The 25674-nt window shown below is 40.4% G+C and overlaps 2 protein-coding genes across 4 annotated transcripts in view; one reads left to right on the top strand and one right to left on the bottom strand.

Annotated features, from left to right (window-relative positions):
- The window catches only part of prss12 (serine protease 12), a 137987-nt gene that overhangs the window by 61205 nt on the left and 51108 nt on the right, over nt 1-25674 (top strand). Inside the window, exons 12-13 of one of the 2 annotated variants that reach the window (XM_070552585.1) lie at nt 7646-7941; nt 11859-12390. In XM_070552585.1, coding sequence (XP_070408686.1) covers nt 7646-7941; nt 11859-12181 — 619 coding nt within the window. In that variant the 3' untranslated portion in view covers nt 12182-12390. Of the gene's footprint in view, nt 1-7645; nt 7942-11858; nt 12391-25674 lie in introns of those variants that run through there. The other variant, XM_070552586.1, reaches the window with a different exon arrangement.
- ndst3 (N-deacetylase/N-sulfotransferase (heparan glucosaminyl) 3) overlaps nt 17686-25674 on the bottom strand; it is a 64790-nt gene continuing 56801 nt past the window's right edge. The window contains exons 12-14 of one of the 2 annotated variants that reach the window (XM_015943623.3): nt 20370-20472; nt 19600-19710; nt 17686-18204 (exon numbers count right to left, since the gene is read on the bottom strand). In XM_015943623.3, the coding sequence (XP_015799109.3) occupies nt 18196-18204; nt 19600-19710; nt 20370-20472 (223 nt within the window). In that variant the 3' untranslated portion in view covers nt 17686-18195. The remainder of the gene's footprint in view (nt 18205-19599; nt 19711-20369; nt 20473-25674) is intronic. The other variant, XM_054744795.2, reaches the window with a different exon arrangement.

Below are 25674 nucleotides of genomic sequence, written 5' to 3'. Positions count from 1 at the left end.
CGCCATCACGCCATGGAAATACGTTTGTCTCTCATTTCTTCAGTTATCGTGATATTGCTACGAAACTTCTGGTGAGTGATCCTAGTCTGAGCTCCAAGAGAAATAGACAGCTGAATTTTGTGGGCGTGGCCTATGTTTTGAAATAGCGCCCCCTAGGACCATTTAAACTATTAGCCCCAAGCCATGCTTTGACTGAGGATTACGAAATTTGGTACACTAATGTGGTGTCTCAGGACCTACAAAAAAGTCTCTTGGAGTCAAGTTCAAAGTCGCACAGGAAGTCGGCCATTTTGGATCAAGTACGCGATTTAGTGGTTTTCGCACACGTTGTTTGGAGAGTGATGCTCCGTCGCCCTTTTCACCAATCTCCTTCAAACTTCTGCTATATACCCTTAAGACATAGGGGAAAAAATTTAACCGTCGGATTTTTCAAAAGTTGAAAGGTGTGGGCGTGGCTAAGCCTCAAACTTTGACCTGTCGCCACGCTACTCTTTTTTTCACAGCTCCCTACTGGACTCCTTTTACCCAATCACCAGGATTCTGTGGCAAACAGCAGTAGACAAGTTGAGGTTACTTGGTCTCCAGTACTGGCAGGTTTTGAAAAAAGGCGGGGCTTTGGGACCATGGCGAAAATCGCCATCACGCCATGGAAATACGTTTGTCTCATTTCTTCAGTTATCGTGATATTGCTACGAAACTTCTGGTGAGTGATCCTAGTCTGAGCTCCAAGAGAAATAGACAGCTGAAGTTTGTGGGCGTGGCCTATATTCTTAAATAGCGCCCCCTAGAGCCATTAAAACTTTCAGCCCCAAGCCATGCTTTGACTGAGGATTACGAAATTTGGTACACTAATGTGGGGTCTCAGGACCTACAAAAAAGTCTCTTGGAGCCAAGCGTAAAGTCGCACAGGAAGTCGGCCATTTTGGTGCAAGTACGTGATTTAGTGGTTTTCGCACACATTGTTTGGAGAGTGATGCTCCGTCGCCCTTTTCACCAATCACCTTCAAACTTCTGCAATACACTCTTAAGACATAGGGGAAAAAATTCAACCGTCGGATTTTTCAAAAGTTGAAAGGTGTGGGCGTGGCTAAGCCTCAAACGTTGACCTTTCGCCATTACTTTACTTGACTTAATAACTCCCATGTGCATGATCAGATCTTTTTCGAACTTTGTCTGTGTGATCATTGACCATATCTGTAAACAATGACAATGTGGACAGCTGACATCACCTAAGCCCCGCCCCCTGACTACAGGAATTTATTTTTTATGCTGAAATGCCCATATTTGTCCCCTCTAATTTAGTCAACATGACCCTAAGGTCATGCACTGTCTTCATGATGCTGTAATGACCATTCAGATCTGATAGCTTTCCAGAAAGGGAGGGGCTTTGATGCCATGGCGAATTCTGGCGTAACGCCGTAATCTTAATATTCAATTTAATGGTGAGCTCAGAGGGGATGCTGAGTCAGGGTGAGGTGCAGACTAGGAGGCCATTCGCGGTTTCTGGTGTCGGGGTGGTTGACGTTTCTGTTCTGTCAGACGTGCACTGGTGCGACGGCAGACCGGAGCGGCGCGGAGCTGCGAGGGCCGAACGACGCTGCTTGCAGCTTTAATTAATATTGTTGTTGTTGTTTTACTACCATTAATGTAACTAAAAGATGCTCAACATTAAAGCTAATCCTAAAAAGCTGACAGGAATCAGCTCTTTAACAAATTAATGAGAAACAAGAAATTATTCTGTTTTGCCCGTGTTCTTGGTTCCGACCTTCTCAGATCCCTAAAGTAGCTCATTAAACCTTCTCTCACTCACAACTTTATATTTTTGTCAGAATGTGAAATATTCAGACTAATATATGGCTAATTAAGATTGTATGGCTCAATTGATTTTTAAGCTAAATAATAATCATATTTTTTAATTCTGATTTCATCAAACATCACCTGACAAAATTTCTCCTCATCAATATAAAGTGATACTATGCAAATATTTCTTTTTTTTTATCATTTCCTTGAGCCAGCATGGGATAAAGTGGCCCTTTACAGGGTTAGTGAAATGCCACTCAGGCTCCCACCGCCCTCTGTGGCCAGAATATTGAACTTGCAACATCAGAGTGCCAGTCTAGTCTGAGCTGACATACCTGGCGCTGCAGCACGTTTTCTGCATGTTTTAGATCACAAACACAGCTGATTTGTTTAGTTTAATGATGAACTGCTCCTGTAGACACTAATGAAGGCTGGGGAGATGTCTCAGCTTTCAGATTAAGGTGTTAAAAAGACAAATACACAGCGAGGAGATGGGTTTTGCTTTTGGCTCTACTAAATAAACATTAGGGGGTGCTAAAAGCAAGGCAAAACTGCCTGGTCTCCCTTTTATGTTTAAATGTTTTATTTTTTCAGCTTGACTTACATGTTTGATGTTCGTAAAACAGACTGGATTCAAAGTTAGGAGTTGGGAGAAGAAAATTAGGAGAAGAATTTCATTGTTAAAAAATGTTCCAACAAGAGCAACGGAGAAGGCTCAGTGGTAATTTCTCTGGAGCCTCACCAAGTTGACCAGTGATCGTAGTTGCGGTTGCAGAGGGGCAAAACAAATGAGTAAAGCTAGAAATTCTGCAATGTCATTCTTTTTTTTAATCTCAAGAATATGTTGAAAGTCCTCAAAAACATCCTCAGAAGTGTTCACCCGTAACCTTTACGTACACTGGTACGTAAGAGCAGATGGAATGGTCTCTGCAGACATCAGCCTGGTTTCAGCAAAGATTTGGCGCTGAAACCCGCCAGTTGGCATCAGTCGCGTGCCGTGAAAATACATTTACCGTCGTCATTGTGAGCTAATTATAAACCTAGTAATTAGAATGTGTTTGTGCACGATGCTGGCATTAGGGATTCATCTTTTTTTGTTATATTGAAACGAGGGTGTTGCCACACAAAGGCAAAGTTATTGTAAGCTATTATATTTATACTCAAAGTTATTTACTCGCTTACTCCTCAGGCGTTGTGCGACTTCCAATGACTAATTGAATCGTTCTATTATGTAAATTATGCAGCAATATTAAAAATATTCTCATCAGTGCCAATTGGCCCAAAGTCAAATGCAATAAGTCGTAGTTATTTCTGCTTCATGTTTAGTGCAGCTAGAAAGCTAAGAACACACCCACATACCAAACTGTTTATTTTGTGTAAATCACCACAGAATAGACATAGGTGTGTCCATGTGTCTGTGTCAGTAAAGGAAATGCTTCAAGCTGCCATTCATATGCTGACAGTGATGCACCAAGTAAGCAGATGTCATACGTGTGACCAACGGTTTGTCAGAAAGTACCAGAAATAATTACTAGAAAATGTTTGAGGGATGCCTATTCATAGTTTTCTTCTACTTTCTTGTACAAAGTCTAAAAGGTATTTTAGAGTTGTTTTATAGCAATGTACATTATGACTGATTGCTTGTAATTTGATGAATAAACTTGGGCAAAAATGTAAAAGGAGTTAATATCCACAAAAATGTTAAAGAAGGCACGAGTGGTTAATTAGCATCGCCATGATAACGCCAGTCTCTGTCTAGAAATCTAGACAAACCGTAGCAGTAGCAAAGGATTTGCTCTGCAGGTCAGTCTAGCCACGCTAGTTTGTAGCATCAGCAGGTCTGCCACTAGCCCAAACAATTTAAGGTCCATCAAATCACATTCTCTATGTTGGTAGCAAGACATTGGGTGGTCTTAGCACCAGCAGAGCTGCAATAGGGAGCCTAAATCTCCTCCTTTTCCGGTCGGCTCATGGGTCCTCGGAACAACGAAAAAATGAATGCAAGTCAACGGGGTTAAAAGAGCTATTTTCTAATCCCCTTTGCCTTAGATCCTGGATAGCACATATGTTGTACTGCAATTTAAATTAAATCTAATGATGGGTGTTTCAACCACGCCTGTCGCGTACTTTGAGATTTATCAGCTTGTAAAAGTTTGTAATTAGCACGACTACAAATTAGACATCGGCACGTCGTATATATCACATCACCACAGAATCTCCTCTCCCCTAGCGTAGCTGCTACTTACCAAATGGCCAGATTTATGGTGGGTTTTTTTTTCCTCCTGAAGAAAGGATTTTAAGTTCGCTGAACTTACAGCCATTTTCTTTCCTTTTTTCTCCGTGTCTGGTTCGATGGCGTCACTTTCATGATGCACATTTGTAGTCCTGGACCTATTTTCACACTAAACCTAAAATAGCATTCCCCCCCGTAGAAAATAAGCTCGTTCTTGGTATCAAAATGCATCTTTAAAATTCACGGACATCATATGTGAAATCCATGGCACAAAACAAGCGGAAATAGAAAATAGCATTTTTAGCCTGATTGACTTCCATGGTCTAGAAGTAGATGGGCGTGACTTAGGTAGTGTTTTGGAACTGTGCCAGCTCTGTAGAGGTACTTAAAGTAACACTGCATAGTTGTTTTAACTTTTAGCTAGAGCTTTAATATTGATCTCAGTATTCAGTTAAAAACTTGACAAGTTTCATATTTGACACCACTCTGCAGCCTTCTGCTGACCAGAAACTGCACTTGATAGTTTAATGGAGTGGGTAGATGTCCTAGGGGGCGTCTACTTAACGGCTGTTAGCTGCAATGCTAGTGGTTAGCGTTTTCAGTTCTCCTAATGCCAATAAAAAACATAAGAAGAAGAAAAAGAAGTTTGCTTTTTCTGTTGGCGTCATGGCAGAGCCTGGAAGTAAAAGTAAGAGAGTAATGTCTTTGGAGGTGAAGCAAAGAGCTTAAACTGCAGTTAACACTGGCGTGGCCTACACTAGCTTAGGGAGCTAAAGGAGTCTTAAAAAGTCACGGAATGATTGTGACCTGCGTGGCTTTGTTGCTACTGGACTTGTAAATAGTAATAGTTGTCCCAACAGTGGAACCTTTTGGTTTTTGCTTTATTTTCGTATTATTGGCTCATGTTAGTGTTAGCTCAATGTTAGCACTAGCTACAGCAGCGTTGTTTTTGACTTTCAACCATTAGGGTGGAGGAGCAGGAAACTGTCTAATGTTACTTTCAGCTATTAATTTTGTGAAATTATGTATTATTTTCTTCTTTTTCTTCTTCTTTTGACAGTGTATGATTGCCCCACTGACTGCAATGAATACATCACGTCTTCCGTTGCTCTGATTGGTCCTAGCTCTGTCCAGTTGTGTGCTGAGACAGTTTGAAAGACAACCATAGATTCTGCCCAATGACTGAGCTCTGTCTTTGGGTCGTTGTCACGTTGCGAGCGCAGACCCAAAACGCAGAGCACCACACAACTCAAGGCTGGAGAGGTTGTATACATTTAAAAAATCCTTTTATTAGGATGATAAAAGAACTGCAGGACTCTAAGCCAAAATTCTAAAGTTCAAAAAGTCAAAAACAAGAGCTCAGTCTTGAGCCAGAATCTGTAGTTACTAGCGGGGGTGGGGGGGTGGGGGGGGGGGGGGGGGGGTGGGGGGGGGGGCAAGGCGACGCTGACGAAAGACAATGAACCGACAAACACTGGAGACACAGACAGGGTCATATGCACAGGGCTGGGGTGATAGGAGACGAGGAGCAGGTGCGTGGGGAACTGGGCACAGGTGAAACAAATAACAGAGAGGAGGAGCAGAACAGAGCAGGGGAGGAAGCCAGACCTAACTGGTGAAGGGAACACACACACACACACACACACACACACACACACACACACGCACACACACACACACACACACACACACACGCACACGCACACACACACACTCTAAAGGAGACTAAGGAACTGAAATAATAAACCTATAGAAACTACAGTGGGAAGACTAAAAGAACATGAGAGGGAGTTGGGGACAAAAAGAGCTGGGGGCTACAAGGACACAGAACACGTGACCTGACTATGTATTTACAAATATCGGATAACTCATCAGACTAATGTAGGAGATAGTTCAAGTTTAAAATAATCATTCAATTCTAGTTTGGAAGAGAAGGTTTTGCCCTCAGATGTATTGGAAATCGGCAGGATTTTGGTTATGCGTATTCTGCGTCTTAGAGAGATCTGAGGTAAAAGCAGAATTTGTAGATGTCAGGGACATCGTGTACTAAGGAAAACCAATAAAAATTGTTTGATGTATAAAGTGTATTACAAGTTTGTGGCAAAATGAAGGGTTAGAAAATATTTTGGAAACATTAAACAGCTCAAAAGCGAGAGTGCACAACTTCATCATAATCAGTTGAACAGACTGCGGTCGGTTCTTTATAATTGTGAAGCTAACTGTAAATGATAAAATTTAGTCTGTCGTTGTGTAATATCTGTTAAAGGCATAAAAAGCGTTTTTAGTCATGTGACATTCAATTTCTTATGACCTGTTGAAACACTGAATGATGATTTTATTGTGAAATTTGTCTGAGAAAAGCAAATGTCATCTACATCATATAAAAGTTTGCTAAAAAAAGGAAAAAGGAAAAGCACACTATTTCTTTTGAACTACATAGTCAAAGCTGTGTGAGGAAGTTCTAAATGAAAGTCAAGTAGGGGCAAGCAAACCAAGGGCCCTTTAAAGCTCATGCAGTTGTACTTTTATTATTAGGACCTAATCACTTATGAGCAAATTATCGTATTTTAGGATGTTTTCTAGTTTCTCATTTGGAAGCATGTTGCTTTGTTAAATGAAACGGAACATAAAAACCCTTTTGGGTTTTTGTTTTGACTGTCTTGTCACAAGCTGCTAGACGCAGCTGTAAGAGCTTCAGATAGCAGTTTGCTGCACACAGGCCAGAACAGTCAGGGACTTCCGACTCCACGGTGTCACCTTTCAGTCACAGTAACTATTAAAGTCAGAGCACCCTTCATAATCCGTAATACTCATGAGCAATCAGCGCACACATAAGATAATAATGGAAAAAAGCAAAATGTACATTTACACATAAATCATCCAAGATTATAATAGGTGATTATTTACACTCTCGTTAGTAGGTCTATTAAATGTGATCTCAGGTCAGTGACACATGCAGGATTAACACATTAAATCTGTTAAATGTTGCAACTGTACAGCTCAGGTCCTGCCAACAGGAATGAAAATGGTTCAGCGGGAACAACTGGACATGAAATGTTTACTTTACTGTTTGATATGATCTCGTTTGGTTGTCTTGTATTACACCCATTTATGTCGATGATTACACCGTGGCCACAGTTAGCTGTGTGTGTGTGTGTGTGTGTGTGTGTGTGTTTGTGTGTGTGTGTGTGTGTGTGTGTGTGTGCAGTGTGCACGCATGCATGCGTGCGTGTGCATATAAATGTACTTATGATGCTGGTCTGCAGAGTTTTAGCCATGCCAGAAAACCTGATGGCACTCAGGTCAGGAGGTCTTTCCGGAAACTCTCCACCATATGTAACTGGACACAGAGACTTGACTCTTCTTCCAGTCCTCGTCTCCTCTTTCTTTCCCCTCCCTTACTGTCCTCGACTCACCCTGCCCATCTCTCCGTCTCTTCTGCTTTATTTCCAAACCTTTCCATACATGCCCGACAACATGTGAGGCATGAAAAACACTCATGTTTAAGAAAAGCGTATCTGACACACAGACATACACACACACACACTAATAGTTTAATGTTATTCTGTTGGTTCTCAAACGCCGATCCTCTGTATTTTCTGACTACTGCAGGTATGGAAACAGCACCAAGCAGTACAAAGTCAGACTGGGTGACTACCACTCCCTTGTTCCAGAAGAGTACGAAGAGGAATACGGAGTTGAACAATTTGTCCTGCATCCAAATTACCATTCCCATAGCAACGACTATGACCTGGCTTTGGTCCGTCTGTCGCCGGGAGCTGTGGGCCAGACGCCGGGGGAGTGTGTGTCATTCAGCCGTCATGTCCTTCCCGCCTGTCTGCCCATGAGGAAAGAGAGAGTGCTCAAACAAGCCAGCAACTGTCACATTACAGGCTGGGGTGACACAGGTGAGTGTGTGTGTGTGTGTGTGTGTGTGTGTGTGTGTGTGTGTGTGTGTGTGTGAGAACGTGTCTCACAGTGTTAATTAAAATGTTAGCTGTTAGGAGAATGGATTGGTTACAACTGGCTAATATATATGTAGATGAGGATATAATAAACATAATAAACAAAAATTATTTAAAATCCAGAACTGGGGCAAAAAGACCACTTGAAAATGATTCTAAAATTTAAGTGCGAAGCCAGAAATGTTCAAATGATCCATTTTCTAGTTAGCTGCACTTGCGCTTCATCTCCAGGAATGATCTATAAGAATCACATCTGTTAGTGATCTTTAAGCCACACACGGATGTCATTAATCATAACGTCTCGGTCACAAAGGCCTGCAAAATGTCACGTGTACAATCTGTGAGGGCACGTACACCCTGTTGTGAAATGTTTTCTGATAAGCGTAATAGCAGTGTAATGCATGTGTAATACAATCTGCTTGTTTGTGTGGGTGGGGGGCAGAGTTGTCATACTTCACGTAAGTCGGGCACCCGGGCTATTTATATCCTGTGATGTTTAGCAACAGGTATGTGACTCAAGGTGAGATGTCTGCTGTGTACAGCTGTTTGTGTTTGGCTAACTGTCGCTCTGATGCAGAGGTGGAAAGTAACGAATTACATTTACTCTAGTTACTGTAATTGAGTAGCTTTTTTGTATATTTATACTTTTTAAGTCGTTTTTAAAATCTGTACTTTTACTTTTACTTGAGTAAGTTTTAAAAAAAGAATTGTAATTCGCTACATTTGAAATCATATCCGTTACTGAGTAAAAATAAATTGCAGGCTTAATAAATTAAAAATATTATGTGTAGCAGCGTCAGAATGGAAAGAGACACCTGCATGAGCGCCGCATCTAAACCGTGGGGGTGGGGGTACACTTTTGCTCAAAGACATCAGTTCAGTCCCTCAACTCGCTGTTTACTTCCTCTCCTGTGGGTTGGAACCCGCACCTTCGCGCACCGGTGTGACGTCATCAGAATTCTGCTCGGTTCGGTAGCCGGACTCGGTTCCGTGTTTGAAACGTGTTTCCCTACCGCTCCACACAGAAGCGGCAAAATAACGTTTAGCGCTCCTAACAAGTGGATTATCAGCGCTTTGCTCATAACAGAAACAGAAGACCTGCAGGCCTCTGTGAGTTAAAACATCCTGATGCTGTTCAGTTGTAAACATTGTGCTCCATCCCTGTGATTGAACTCAGAAGATGCTTCTTGATGCCACAGATATGTGATGATTTAGCTTGTTTCTTTTTTTTTACTCCAGAATAAGAGATTAAAGTATTACTAAAGCAGTTCAGTGTAGTTAAATTAGTCATTCAAAAGATTCTAACATGCTGCAGTGTGTGTGTGTGTGTGTGTGTGTGTGTGTGTGTGTGTGTGTGTGTGTGTGTGTGTGTGTGTGTGTGTGTGTGCTACACATATAGAACTGCATAAGACAGCGTGGTTTCATCAAATCCCATGCATCCTATATCTTGGCTGAAGTAACGGCTCAGGAAAATAACATATTTCATAAATAATGACGTCTCTGCAGTGTTTATGATACTGTTTTATCTTATCTTTGGTCTGGGAGGTGTAACTTATCATGATACAAGCCTTTTAAAACATGTTAAAGTGCTACAAGAGGAGATAAATGCATGAATTTAAAGTTCATGTTTGGAGACCAACCTTCACAGTGTGGAGGCTCACGCTGGTGACGAGACACCATTAGTTCTAGTAACACCTGGGCTCCCAAGGCCTGTTCTGACAGGATGGACGTTACGGGACCCTTAAGGATTCCAGCTGGATGATTGGAGGATTATTTAGGAGGATTGGAATGAACAAACTGATTTCAGTGGTGAAGGGTTAAACGAGTGAGTGAACCCACTACCAAGGATGAACTCTGCTAACTTTAAAAATCAGCTGCTCTAAATAAGCATGAAGGTCAGAGAGGAGCTCTAAGATGGACATGGATAAAGGAACTGTAATGTAGAGGTAAAGTAGGGCAGGGCCAACGTTAGTAGCTGTCATACGGTCCATCTGAAATGTTTGCATTTAGCTTGTTATATTATGTGACAGGTTAGAGCACAGTCTCATGTTAGAGTTTTTCATGAAAACATTGAGATACCTCACATACTGATGGCATCTAAAAAATTATTTTTTCTCAAAATAAAGAATAATTTTAATCACAGTTGAAACCTATAATCCTAGAAAAACCTCGTCCAATCAATGGGCACATCCTGTTCTCACTGACTGGATAGAAATCCCTCCATCCAGCTGTGTGTGTTTGAGTGTGCGTGTGTGTGTGTGTGTGTGTGTGTGTGTGTGTGCGCACACGAGTGAATTTTGAACTGGCATTGTGATTTAGCACTACTTAAATGTAGCCATCCTTACGCTGACAAAAATGTAACTGAGTAACTTTTACTTTGAGTACATTTTGTTTACGATACTTTTTACTTTTACTTGAGTAAAAATTTAGGCAAGTACTTTTACTTGTACTTGAGTAAAAAAATGATCAACGTACTGGTACTCGTACTTAAGTAGGACATTTTAGTTCTCTTTCCACCTCTGCGCTGATGTCACACATGCACGCACATTTTCCACATACACACTCCTCAGGGCTGTCAGAGATGGTTAACGTGGTCACTGAGACAAAGGAAAAAAAAAATCTGCCACACAGCAGAGTATGGTCTCAGCGTCTCAGCTCAGTTTTCAGCAGACACTTTAGCCACTGTGCAAATCAAGAAGATCAGGAGTTTGATTGACATGAAATCTGACTTTAGCGCGTAAAAAAATGTACAAAGCAATTAAATAAGACTATATGAGCAGACAATGTTTTGCCATGCTTGTTCCTGCATTTCTGCTTGTCCTCAGGCTTCAAATAGATACAGATGATAAAAATTTGTATTGTACAATACAAAAAAAATGTGATCATTAAATACTTGTTTACCTTAATGAAGGGCCACCCAGCCCCTATGGCCGAAATATTCCACTTGCAACTTCTGACTGGCGGGCCGCTCTGTTGGAACTGACATCCCTGGTGCTGCAGTCTGGTTCCGGCACATTTCCTGCATGTTTCAGATCATGAACACAGCTGATGATAAATCACTCCGATAGACACCAGGGAAGGCTGGGGAGACATTTTAGCTTTCAGATTAAGCTGTTACAAAGACAAACGCACAACAAGAAGGTTGGCTTTGCTTTTGGTTCTACAGTCAGATACAAGGGGGTGCTAAGAGCAGGACAAAACTGCCTAGTTCTCCTTTAAAGCAAGTTGTCCGCTTCTCCCCTGGTTGAACCCCGTTGAAGCCTGATTTAGCTAGCAATAACAACAAGCTAATGTTAAGAGCCAACTGATACTAATTTAGCCATGAAATAAAAAATATCCACTCTGTTGGATAAGTCCAGTAGCAACAAAGCCAGTTCACTGGCTTAGCCTCCTTCAGCTTTCCCAAACTAGTGAAGGCCACGCAGACGTTCATTCTGGTTGTATCACTTTGCTTCACCCCCAAAGACATTACTTTCCAACTTTTACTTCCAGGCTCCTCCATGATTGCAAAAAAACAGATAACAGAAAAAGCAAAATTCTTTTTCTTGAGCTTTTTATTGAAGATTGGCGAACTGAAAAAGCTAACTGCTATGCTTTAAATGAGCTACCAGCACAGTAAACATCGATTGCCATAAAGCAGGTTGAGACCTCCCACTGTTCCTACCCCAACTAAAAAGAAAAATAATAATAAAACAACTGTTAGGTGCAGTTTTTGATCAGCAGAGGGCTACAGCGTGCTGTCCCATCTGGAGTAGCTCAGGTCCATGGCTCAAGAACCACTGAAACCAGTTTGACAATAATAGCTTAAAGTGTTGAAACTCTTTAGTGTTGCTGAAAATACATTGATTTTTTGTTCCCAGGACGCTCGTACTCAAAGACCCTTCAACAAGCCGCTCTGTCCCTTCTGCCCCGGCGCCATTGCCAGCAGCACTTCCACAACGCCTTCACAAGCCGCATGCTCTGCGCCGGCAGCACCCAGTCAGAAAGGCGTGTGGACAGTTGCCGTGGTGACAGTGGAGGCCCATTGGTGTGTGAGCGCCCTGGAGGGGGTTGGGTGGTTTATGGGGTTACGTCCTGGGGTCATGCCTGCAGGACACAACAGTCCCCTGGTGTTTACACCAAAGTCTCAGCTTTCAGCACCTGGATACGCAAAGTCATTGGACGAGATGAGAAGAAGCGATAAAGGATGACAAATTAAAACAGCTCAGCTTTTTATCAGAGTGAACGACCATCAGGAATAATCCAGTTCTGACTTCACGGCAGGGTATCACTTGAAGCCCTGACTTTCAAACAGGAAGGACAAAACTGAACTTTACCCTCCTGCTTATTTTTGTTTGAAGATTTATTCTTTTTTCTGTAGTTAGCACTTATAAAGAATCTTGTCTGTCACAAAATTTGAAGTAATATTACTTCCTTCCTCATGAAACAACTCAGTATTAATATAACGTCACATATTACCGATTTCCTTTGATTATTGTTTATGCAGTTTTTTTATGAACCTACTTTGTAATTTATTATATAAATATATGTTATGTTGAAAAAGGGACCAAACACACAGTCCGTGCATGCACTCGTGCATTTCTCTAAGCAATGGCACGGCATGACTTTGCAGACTTTTGCACTAAAATCCCCTCCTCTGTAATTTACCTGCACATGCTTCGTTTTTGAGCCTTCTTGTCATGTGACATTTTTCAGAATGAAACACACAACCTCACTTCCTCACGTAAAGTTTCTCGTCTTTAGTCTTTGAGTGAAAATTGTGTTTCAGGTCTTAACTATATTGCTCAGGCTGTTATATTTCATATCCATGAACTTAAAAGACTTTGCTGAGTAATGTTTACATAAAAAATGAATCTGAATCGAAGCACAAAAAAGTATGTCCAAGCGTTGTTTTGATGCAGCAACACATCCTTGCATTTTGATTCGGTGCTGTTTTTTATTCTTTAGAGGGAAGACATAGACACTTTAAATCTTACGCGTTGGTGACTTTGTGGTGAGCTGAACTGTACTGTAGCATTTCCTCAAATTCACATTTTTAAGAACTTGTTGGGCTTTTTTATTGAGGACACAAACAATATGAAACTCAGAAACTGTTTACAACAATACATATTAATAGGGGTTGTGTTTTCTAACGGTTTGCGAAACTTTGGATTTTTGTGTTTTGTCATAAATCTAACAGGTGACAGAAGCACAAATAGATCCTTTGTGTGTGTTGCTAACAGTAGTTATGGATCGCGTGGCTTGTCAGATGGTGTTTCTGAAAACACCTCCACACTGAGTCAGTGGAATGTTGCAAAGCGCCAAGAGGAATGGCAACCATTTTAGTTGTTATGGTTTAAAAAAAGAAACCAACAAAAGAAGTAATTGTCTTTACCGGGAAAAACATAAGGCCTTTTTAAAAAATATATATTTTTAAATGTTGGGAAGAAATGTGCAAATTTTTCTCCATATTTGTTATTTTTATTTTTTTGTTACACTTTTCATTGTTCTTATAATTTATATTATTATTACACTAATGACATTTTATTGTTGAAATGGTGTATCTTCTTTTCTGTTCTTTTCCATGTTCTTTAAGCAGACTGTCTCTCCTATTTCGTGTGTTATTCAGTGGAAACCATCGACATACATGTGGTGGAAACGCTAAACAAACGAATAAACAAAAGGAAACTTTCAGTCTGTGTCCGCCCTCTTGTGGCACTTTATGCACACTACAACCTAATTTAGAGTTTGTGATGCTGGTCAACAACAAAATCCACGCTTTAACTGTTTTTTTGTTGCTTTTTTCTTTGGCTTCCTTTTTGATTTTTATCGACCATAGAAAACACTATTAGCAGAAGTGTGACTAAGTCACTGCTTTGCAAGTCACAAGTAAGTCACAAGTCTTTTCATTCAAGTCCAAGTCAAAGACAACCAAGTCCGAGTCGAGTCCAAAGTCAACGATATGGAAGTCCAAGCCTTTAACTTTGAATTTTCAAGTCATAATCAAGTCATCTGTCCAACTTCAATTTAATGACAATGATAATAAATACATTCCAGAAATAAAGCTTCTTAAAGCTTCATTTATTTGCTCAAACAAGCAAAGTGTAACTGAAGTCGATTATAAACAAAGTGCTGCTGCAATTAGCAGTAAATCAAACCCAGAACGAAGAATGATTTAGGATTTTTGCCCATTTTGTTCCACTTTTGTGCTAAAATATCAAGTCATCATCAAGCATGCAAGTCGATTCAAGCTGCAAGTCATTGGCGTTTAAGTCCGAGTCAAGTTGCATGTCTTTATAGATTTTATCAAGTCAACTTTGAATATCAACCTTAAGCCACATGACTCATTATTGATGTTCACTGTTTAGTTGGTATTTTATGTGTTATTTTTATTGCTGTTTTAATGTTCCTTTTAGAACTTGCCTTCACACTGTCCTGAAATGTCATTGAACAGTGCCTGGCCAAAAAAATCTGAATTTAACTAAGAAAATAGGTAGGAGGCTCCTATTGGATTATTACTGTATGGACAATTATCTTTCAGCTGGCACCAAGTTATTTAACCACAACTGGTGCAATGAGCTGCTTCTCATTTCTTAAACAACCATGTGGAAAGGCACATCTGCTCATGGTAAATATGTTAGTTTGTTTGGGAAGGGTCAGATCAGTGGTATCAAGCAGAGAAAACATCGAAGGAAATTGCAGAAATGACTAAAACTGGGTTGAGTACTGTCAAACGCATTATTCAAAACTGGAAGGACAGTGAGGATCTTCTTCAAAGAAGAAATGAGGCCTGAAAATTTCCTGAATGATCATGATTGTCAATCACTTAAAAGTTTGGTGAAATCACAAGAGAAACAACAGTAGAACGTGGGGCTACGTTTAACAGTGAAAGAGAGCAATCCCACAAGCGCAATGTGGACGGTCCAGGCGGCTCCCTCTCCTGGGTACAAAGTCCTGTAAGGCCTGCCGGCTCCCTTTCTGGTGTCCCCAGCCACCAAGGTCCGCCAGGCCCAAGAGGTTCCCTTGCCTCCACCACTGAACCCCCAGGCTCTCCTGGTTCCTTTTCCTGGTTCTCTATCGCTGGACCCCCAGTGTCTCTTGGTCCCCTAGGTTCCTGTGGCCCCCGTTGCCTCCATCGCTGGACCCCAAGAGTCTCTTGGTCCCTCTCTGCTGAGAGACGTCATTTTCACACATGGACTGGCCACATCAATTAGCCACCATGGAGTGCAGATCTTAACCCCATTCAGAATCATTTGGCATGTGCTGGAGAAGGCTTCATGCAGCGATCAGGCTCACCAATGCAAGATCTTGGTGAAAAAGTAATGTACCACTGGATGGAAATAAATCTTGTGACTTTGCAGAAACGTATGCAAACAACGCCACGGTGAATGCATGCCGTGATCAAAGCTAAAGACAGTCCAATGAAATATTAGTGAGACATTTATTTTGATGGCAACTTTTTTTCGGACAGTGTCAGAATCTGAATCAGCCCTCTGCGATTGACCCTGCAGTACCGTCAATTAAACTGGTCCAGATCTGCAGCCCACTGTACCCAGGTTTCTGATTGGATGAAGATCTGTAACTTTTCAAAAACACGGAGCAAAAATATAGATTTTTGTTCACGTAACACAATTAGTTATCACATTACCTCTCCACATGGTGCTCATCAGGCTGAAAAACGTTATTTTTCATCAATATTTGGGAGGAGGACTGATTGTGTAACTTACCTTTTCTCCTCTTGGTAATATATATATATATATATATATATATATATATATATATATATATATATATATATATATTTTTTTTTTTCAATACCCCCCAAAAATTACATTGATCAGGGAAAAAAAAGTATTTTCAAGCACTCAGCAAGCTCTGATAATTTCCAGAATATCAGATAGCTCCTGATGGTTTTAGGGGTGTTCTTTATACAGGCCAAAGTCAAAATGTACAAGTTCTGCTTTGCTTTTGCTCTGATCTCACAGCTGGATCAGTTTTAGGAAAAGGTCCTGGTACTTGCTGGACTTTTTTTTGGCTTCTATAAGCTTTTTGCAGTGATGGAAACAGATTTTTTTTCTTAAATTATGGTAATTTTCATGGAAAATGAGCTTTATTGACTCTTCTGAATAATATGCATTACTATGTCATCAAAAAACTAAGGAAACAAACGTTGTAATAACTAATATTAAAGGTGTGGTTTGCTCATTTATTCAATATATTTGTAGTGTGTTCTCTTGTGTAAACCAATGTCTTATGAGTCATTCAAAAACATAAAAAGCTATGATGCTCCAGTTCTGAGATGTAGACATTTACTGGTGCAGAGGACAGCAGGACTGCTCATTACTATTAATGATATGCACACACCTTGCTTCTGATTGGCTCACATAACACGTTCAGTCATGTGGCACCATCACAGAAAGTCGCTACCACAAATACACTCTCCGCTCTCTCTCCTCGATGCAAACTTTTTTAAAAGAGCCTCCCTGTGGGTGGGCATGAGCCAACATTGACACGATCATGAATGCAAATTCACAGTGTGACACAGATACGTGAGGATTTTCAAATCCTAGCGTTTCACAGTTTCTTTTCTATCAGAAGCCAAAGCAGGAGATAGGTGTAGGAGACGATTTTCATGTTATAATCAGAAGTAATCATTAAAAAAAAGGTTTTTCAGTCAATCTCACCTAATGTCCCAAACCTCATTGGCCTATTATATTATATAATATTATATATATATAATATTATATATATATATATATATATATATATATATATATATATATATATATATATATATATATATATATATATACATATATACTGTTACTGTAAAATCCTATGATAGCATCACAGTGTAGAAACCTAAAAATGAACTTTAGTGTAATATATAATTATAAAGTATGTACATACTGCAGAGTAAATGTTTTCAGAATACTGATATTATTGGATTATTATGTTGACCAATGGGTTCTTCTTTTTTTGAAGGCACGGGTAGGTCTTGAACCACTTTCATTAGATTAAAAAACAACTTCATTATATAGTTATTCATTGACTAGAAATGTTCATTTTTATAGAAGTTATTATAATAATAATAATAATTACTATTTAGAATATTTTCCATGCAAATCATGTAACTTTTGAACAGAGAATTTGATGTACAAGGTGGCTAATGTGTGCTGACATGTTAATTAATGCAACAAACAATAATCAAAACCATGATACCAATGATAATAACATAGTGTGTTGACAGTCATATTCATTTTTTTAATTTTGGTTCGTGTGTGTGACATTTAGGGATGCTTGCATTCAAATTGAAGCTAAACAAACACAGGGCACTACTTTTCAAGAGGCTGAGAATGAATTTAGACATTGTTATTCAACTCTATCAAAATGAGATTGCCATCCAATAAATGAATGGAAGAAGCATTACTTCTGGGAAAATACTGAGTTGAGGACATGCTTTTAGCTTCTGTTTAGCAAATCTCCAGTTCAAACCTTTCACCCTAATTGTCAGGTGACGTACTTGAGGGTGAGCAAGGTTACAGGATCTATTAGAAACTAGTTTCCGTTAAAAAAAATCAACATAAAGAAAAGGAATCTATAATGAACAGTAACAGCCTTTTACCACCCTGAGTCTATGCACTTATTACCCCATTCTTACTCTTTGTGACTTTGATGGAATAAAAAAAGTGATAAAATCAAACCACAGAAAGGTCAGATATGTATTTTTCTTCTTCTTGGAGATACATTTAACAGAACTTAGTGCAAAGTTGTTTTCATATGAGCCATGCACAGCTGACCAGCGCTGCTCTGGCAACATAAGTTAAAGGAGACAACGAAAAACAAAAGGAACAATCTAAATCACTGCAGATGTGTGAGAGTCGGTTCAGAACGGGATTGGGAAACAAAGATGTGCCAACTCTCCGCCATTCACCAGTTTTACTCCTCAGTAGTTTAATGGTAAGCTTCCTTTAGGTTCCTTGTCTTCAGAGCTGTTCAAGTCATCCATCTATCCCAGCTCAAAGAAAGTATCTTTGCTTGATCATGACTTCTTCTGTTCAGCAGCATCACGGATGAAACAAGGTCATCTGTCAGTCTTTGTTTCCACCCCAGGGGGCGCTAAAAGGCAACAGACAGTGCATCTGAAGGTCAGGCGCTCCTGGTTGCTCCTCACTGACTGATATCTTGACCTTTACCCCTGGTTCATGGACTGAAAGGTTATCTAACCTTCAGAAAGAGATCAAGAGAGGGAGGGGTTAGAGAGGGAAATGGATAAGGAGAACAAGCAGGATGTGAGACTTTCATATAAATGTTCATATATATATATATATATATAATACTACTAATAATAATAATGCATTGAACTTTTATAGCACTTTTCTAGACACCCAAAGACGCTTTCACACACTCTCACATTCACACACTGCTAGTGATGGTAAGCTACTTGTAGCCACAGCCGCCCTGGGGAGGTCTGACAGAGGCGAGGCTGCCATTTGGTGCCGTCGGCCCCTCTGACCACCACTAACACGGGCAAGTTGGATGAAGTGTCTTGCCCAAGGACACAACAGCAGGATACCCCTGGTGGGAGCTGGAATCAAACCCATGACCCTCCGATCATGAGGCAACCCGCTCTTGAGCTACTGCTCAGATATATATACACATATGGACTTGAGTTGCAGTACATTATTTTTAATTCCATTACTTGGTTATTTTTCCAACATTGCAAAATACTTGTTTTACATTGTTTTTGCTGACCTTTCGGCTAACGCTGTAGCCTTCCTCAGAGCTCGCCGCTGTTGTCGGCATCCCTTCCTCCTCCATTTATCCACGGGCAGCAGAGGGTGACACCGTCATCTGCTGCCCGCGGATAAACGGACAAACAGGATTAACAGTATTTGATTTGATCTACACTGCCTAATGGTGCGGTTTACTCATTTATTCAACACATTTGTAGTTTTCTGTAGTGTAAATCAATGTCCTATGAGTCATTTACAAAAAAAAAAGCCACTAGTCTTCTGTTTTGTGATGCAGACGTGTGCAGGTGCAGATGTGGGCTGAACAGCATACTCATTATTATTAATGATATGCACACACCTCACTTCTGATTGGCTAACAGAATGCGTTCAGCCATGTTGCAAAGTGTCACAAAGACACTCTCCGCTCTCTCTCCTCGCGGCAAAGAAAATGTAAAAAAGCCTTCCTGTAGGTGGGCACAAGCCACGATGGGCGAGGCCATGAATGCAAATTCACAGTGTGACATAAATATGTGAGGATTTTCAAATCCTAGCATTTCACCCTCAATTTCCTTTCAGAAGCTTATGCCGGAGATAGGTGTAGGAGACTGTTTTCATGTTCAGCTTGCATGAAAAACTCAGACTGGCCGGCGCTAATGACAAATAATTATTAAAAAATGGGGTTTCAGTCAACCACACCTTTACAAAACTAAAGTTTCACACAAGAAAAGCAAAATCACAGTTTGAACAAAAAAAAATCCAGTGTAATATTTGGAAAACGTTGTGTTTCTCTTTCTTAAAGGCTGTTTTGTTCACCATTGTTCAAAGTGTTGGTATATTTAACCTTTAAATCATGTGTATACGATGGTGAGTTGGCCGTGATGCTGACCTTCTGCAGCTCTTCTCTTAACCACGAGGGAAGGGGCTGTCCGAGTCGATGCAGCAGCTTTGACAGCTCCACATTGTGTTCTCTGTAATGCTTGGAGAGGTATGCTCGAGCCTGAAGAGCAACAGGGGACAAGAGGAACAGAGATGAAAGGAGAACAAACATGACAAAAGACAGACAGACAGGCGGGGAAGGAGCGACGTGGATCAGGGAAAAAGTAGAGGTTAATTCAGGTGCAAAAGGTGTGGAAAGAGGAGGGATAGAAGAGAAAGGATGCATTATTTTAGGCCACAATAATGTGGTGAGGTTATTTATTTACAGTAAGACTTTAAATCCAGTGGTTTGTGCCATGACGCGAGCTAAAACCAGAGAGGTTAGAGAGGAAAAAGAGGAATCGTCTCCCCCTCCTTCTTGTCTCTGCACCCTGCTGTTTGCTGCATCGCCTCCATCCTTTTCTGGCCTCTCCTTCTGTCTTCTCGAAGGAAGCTCAAATAAATTTTAATTACAGGTGACACCGAGGCGCAGCCAGCAGCTGCATGTGAGCGCATGTGTGGAGAAGGGCTGTATCTGTGTTTGTGTTCATGCGAGGGCAAATGTGTGATTCATCATCAGCAGGTCGACCGGAAGGAGATTCATGGATCTGGATTTTCTTCTCGTCTTCCCTCCTGATCTGCCTCACACGGGTGGTCCTTGTCAGTCAGACCTTCCTCATCTATTAGTGGGTGTTTATTTCATTTTATTTAATATAAATATATGACATTCACCGAATTTACCTCTGGCTCCATAGGAGGGTACTTCCTTCCTTTGCTTTTTCCCAAACATTTTGTTCTTCCTCCCTCGAGGACCTGGCACCAGAAGCCCTTTTGAGGGTCAAAGCTGTGAGAAAAGAAAAGCAAATACAATAAAATGGGGTGGGGTGTGTGTGTGTGTGTGGGGGGGCAACCTGCTTTACATCAGCTGTTTACTGTGCCGATAGCTCAAATAAAGGCTAGCTGTTAGCTTTTTCAGTTAAACAACCATAAAGAAGGAGAAGCCTGTTACTATCAGACACACACACACACACACACATAGACACCTCATGGACTGGCGCTGCCCATTTTAGTTGCCATAGTGGCCGGCCGCCACCTTGGATGGGTGTCCATTTGCCCACAGTGCATTCATTTCTACTGAGGATGGTGCTTACCCAACAAAAAAAAACAAAACACATTTTATCAAGCTTTTTCACAAAACCAGGCACATGGTAAAGCATGATAATAAAAATATCAATAAAATTTTACAGCGTTTTCAATAGTACGCCGGTTGTTGCAACCGTAGGCTGCACAAAACGGCATAGTTGCTCACTTTGCATTGACTTTGGAGAATGAGGAAACCCGAACGCGTTCACTGAACGATCGTTTGTGAATTCGTTTTTTTTTTCGTGAACATGAAGTGAACTCGTTCGTATTTTGCCTGACGAACGTAAAAGTGAGTGCGTCTGTCCTGGCGTGCGTGAACGGGTTTATGAACGCGTTCTTTCGCTGTTCATGCTCCAGATCGCCACGGAGCTTTTCCGGAGCTAAAGCCTAGCTAAAACATCCTGTTAACCATAGAGTTCATAGAAAGTAGAGCCTGCAAATACGGCCAAACATAGGCAGTAGCGGTTGGTGCGGCTTCTACTCTTCCACGTCTATGCTGTGTGCAGGAGTCAAAGTTCATTCAGAAAAAGTGAAAAGGGACTTAACTGAAAGATTGCACATTTTTTTATGTTTTACACTTTTAATATTGCACTTTGAGTTTGCTCCCTCAGCCTGCTTCCTAAGACTGTTTAATAATTTCTCATTTAAAAAACTGTTCAAATAATGTTTTCCTCATGTTATTGAGAATATACTGTAGGGTGAAATCTGCAGCTGGGTATGAGTGTGGACTATTGGAAAATTATTTCACAAGTTCTATATAAATATATATAAGTTCTATATATACACACACACACGTATATATATATATATATATATATATATATATATATATATATATATATATATATATATATATGTAAATAAATGTACAAAAAATATGTATATATATATATTTTGTAGCCGTCTGCGCCGCCCTCTAGCGGGGTGTGTGAAGCAGCAAAGAAGAGTCGACAGGTGGCAGACATAGAACACTTTTAATAGCCGGATGGCTCCCCTTTTCGTAGCCCCACACATACATTTAACTCACGGTGCCAACAGGCACCAGATAAGAACAACACAGCATGAACTCTGAACTGAAACAAACAACACTAACATGACCCCGAACAAAATACCCCTCAGAACACCACAAACTGAATGAACAACCCCAATTTACCGTCCCCCCAGAGTGCAATGCGGCCTTGCCGGCCCATCAGTGGCAGGGCCTCCACAATATATATATATATATATATATATATATACAGGTGCTGGCCAGTAAATTAGAATATCATCAAAAGGTTGAAAATATTTCAGTAATTCCATTCAAAACGTGAAACTTGTACATTATATTCATGCAATGCACACAGACCAATGTATTTCCGATGTTTATTACGTTTAATTTTGATATTTATAGGTGACAACCAATGAAAACATCAAATCTGGTATCTCAGAAAATTAGAATATTCTAAAGGCCAATGAAAAAATGTTTGTTTCTCTAATGTTGGCCAACTGAAAAGAATGAACATGAAAAGAATGTGCATGTATAGCACTCAATACTTAGTCGGGGCTCCTTTTGCCTCAATAACTGCAGTAATGCGGCGTGGCATGGACTCGATCAGTCTGTGGCACTGCTCAGGTGTTATGAGAGCCCAGGTTGCTCTGATAGTCGTCTTCAGCTCCTCTGCATTGTTGGGTCTAGCGTATTGCATCCTCCGCTTCACAATACCCCATAGATTTTCTATGGGGTTAAGGTCAGGCGAGTTTGCTGGCCAATCAAGGACAGGGATACCATGGTCCTTGAACCAGGTGCTGGTGGTTTTGGCACTGTGTGCAGGTGCCAAGTCCTGTTGAAAGGTGAAGTCTGCATCCCCATAAAGTTGGTCAGCAGCAGGAAGCATGAAGTGCTCTAAAACTTCCTGGTAGACGGCTGCATTGACCCTGGACCTCAGGAAACAGAGTGGGCCAACACCGGCAGATGACATGGCACCCCACACCATCACTGACGGTGGAAACTTTACACTGGACCTCATGCAACGTGGATTCTGTGCTTCTCCGCTCTTCCTCCAGACTCTGGGTCCTTGATTTCCAAAGGAAATGCAGAACTTGCTTTCATCAGAAAACATAACTTTGGACCACTCAGCATCAGTCCAGTCCTTTTTGTCCTTGGCCCAGGCGAGACGCTTCTTGCGCTGTTTCTTGTTCAAGAGTGGCTTGACACACGGAATGCGACACCTGAATCCCATGTCTTTCATGAGTCTCCTCGTGGTGGTTCTTGAAGCGCTGACTCCAGCTGCAGTCCACTCTTTGTGGATCTCCCCCACATTTTTGAATGGGTTTGTCGTCACAATTCTCTGCAGGGTGCGGTTATCCCTAGAGCTTGTACACTTTTTTCTACCACATTCTTTCCGTCCCTTCGCCTGTCTGTTAATGTGCTTGGACACAGAGCTCTGCGAACAGCCAGCTTCTTTAGCAATCACCTTTTGTGTCTTGCCCTCCTTGTGCAAGGTGTCAATGATTGTCTTTTGGACAGCTGTTAAGTCAGAAGTCTTCCCCATGATTGTGGTGGCTTCAAAACAAGACTGAGGGACCTTTTAAAGGCCTTTGCAGGTGTTTTGAGTAAATCAGCTGATTAGAGTGGCAGCAGGTGTCTTCTATATTCAGCCTTTTCAGAATATTCTAATTTTTTGAGATACCAAATTTGGAGTTTTCATTAGTTGTCACTTATGAATATCAAATTTAAATGTAATGAACATCGGAAATACATTGGTCTGTGTGCATTGCATGAATATAATGTACAAGTTTCACGTTTTGAATGGAATTACTGAAATATTTTCAACCTTTTGATGATATTCTAATTTACTGGCCAGCACCTGTATATATATATATATATATATATATATATATATATATATATATATATATATATTAACAACTCGATTGTTCACTAAATGTTTGTTTTTTAAAGCAACCAATTGCTGTTCAACTTTGACTTGTTTAGTTAAATGTACTAAATGCTATAATGCATGTTAAAGTGACAATGTGTAGTTTTTACAATTAATCTTTGGAGATATACATCAAAATGTTGTTGTAACTTAATCAAAAGTTGTCCAGTTGAAAAAACATTGGCAATTTCATAGCATATACCCCAAAAAAATCTGTTCTAAAATACATGGGAGCAGGTCTAAGTCTCTGGGCGAGGCCATATTGGATGCCATGTTTCCTTCTACAGAAGCCCGTGAGGATAAAACACATTTACTGATTTGTAACAAATGGTTAGAAAACTTTCACCAATAATAAACATTTAGTTTTACATGTTACCTCTTCACTCTTTGCCAGCGATGAAAGGGAGTCGGATGTGTTTGTCATTTTGCTGGAGGTTGCACTCCCAGTGATTTTTGACCCTAATGGCCATCCGTTGGTAAGGTCTTACTTGAACACACAAAAGAGCTTGCTTGCAGTGATTTAGGTATGTACTGCCCCTATCACCAGGGAAAATACACACTGTAACTTTAAGCGACATTTTTGTGATTGTTGAAGACCAAAGCCCCATTTTAAAAATAACATAGTTAAAGTAAACTTCTGAATATGAATATTAAAGAACAACACGGAAGTGCAAAAGAAACAAAATTATCTTGGAAACTTCGTTGGTTTCTGCTAAAAAGGGGAAACATTTTTCACACTGGCTCATCAATAACAAAATTAACTTTTTTTTTCTTTTAACTCATAACTAATTAAAATATCTTTATTGAACAGTGTGCGTGATTTTATTTTGTTTTTATGTGGCCGTGTGATTGATTCCTTCAGTGTGTACCCCGCCTCTCCCCCAATTACAGCTGACGCTAGAACACCAACAAGCCTGCATCAAGCAGGCATAGAACATTTTTGCTTGCTTATTTTCTTTATGCTTTTTGGCCTTAAAAAAAGTAAACATCACCTAAAAGTAGTTTCCCAAAGAATGAAGTGAAATGATGAAATCTGTTCTCTGATAAAGGCAGGCACTGGGACATGTCAAAACAAGAAATGTCACTTGGGAGTGTGTGTGTGTGTGTGTGTGTGTGTGTGTGTGTGTGTGTGTGTGTGTGTGTGTGTGTGTGTGTGTGTGTGTGTGTGTGTGTGTGTTAGAGATGACAATGTGAACAAACATATTGAGGTAAAGAAGACATTTTTTAATAGATATGATTCCTCCATAATATTCCCTTTGTGACTGTGTGAGCAGCACTTGTGAATTCAAAGTCATGCAAACAGACCCCAGAATAGAATATCACACAACCTATCACAGGCAGCGATGGCAGGTCACTGTAAATAAATGCACATGACAATTTATTCAAATGCATGTCTATGTTTCTACAGCTGGTGTGGGAGGGATTTATATGTGCATTTTTAGCATGTATGGGTCCATAGACAACACAAGAACACTGGTTTACTTTTGCTTTCAGATTTATGTATCTATGCATTTTTTTCGTAAACTTTGGTCGCACAAACTTCAATAAGATTTGTATCTCAGCTCATGTTTTCAGGGGGAAACTTACATCCTGGCATTTACCTTACCAAACTGTGTGTTGCAGCTGTATCAGATCCTCCAGAACAGTCTCTGATGGTTTCTGGTTCTTGTTCTGACTGGTTGGAGAACGTTTGTTGACAAAAATGGGAAGTGTTCAATAAAGTCCTGTTGCTTACTTTATTAGCATAAATCATCGCAATAAAAATTATGGATCAGTTTTCCTGATTTATGGTAAGAAGATTAAACAAATGGGCTAACTAGAGTGTCAGGCTGCTGCTGTGTCAAAAATAAGGATATGATCATGGACCAAAAAAATGAACGCTTTGTTTTACAGTCCAGTGTACAAACACACACATGCACACAAATGCAAAGTGTACTCATTATTCTATCGAAATGCAATTCTTTGCAAAGTATTTGTATGCATGT

Source organism: Nothobranchius furzeri, chromosome 6, assembly GCF_043380555.1.
Source record: "Nothobranchius furzeri strain GRZ-AD chromosome 6, NfurGRZ-RIMD1, whole genome shotgun sequence".
NCBI lineage: Eukaryota > Metazoa > Chordata > Actinopteri > Cyprinodontiformes > Nothobranchiidae > Nothobranchius > Nothobranchius furzeri.
The sequence above is the reverse complement of the archived record's forward strand: the minus strand, read 5'-3'. Positions and strand labels throughout refer to the sequence as shown.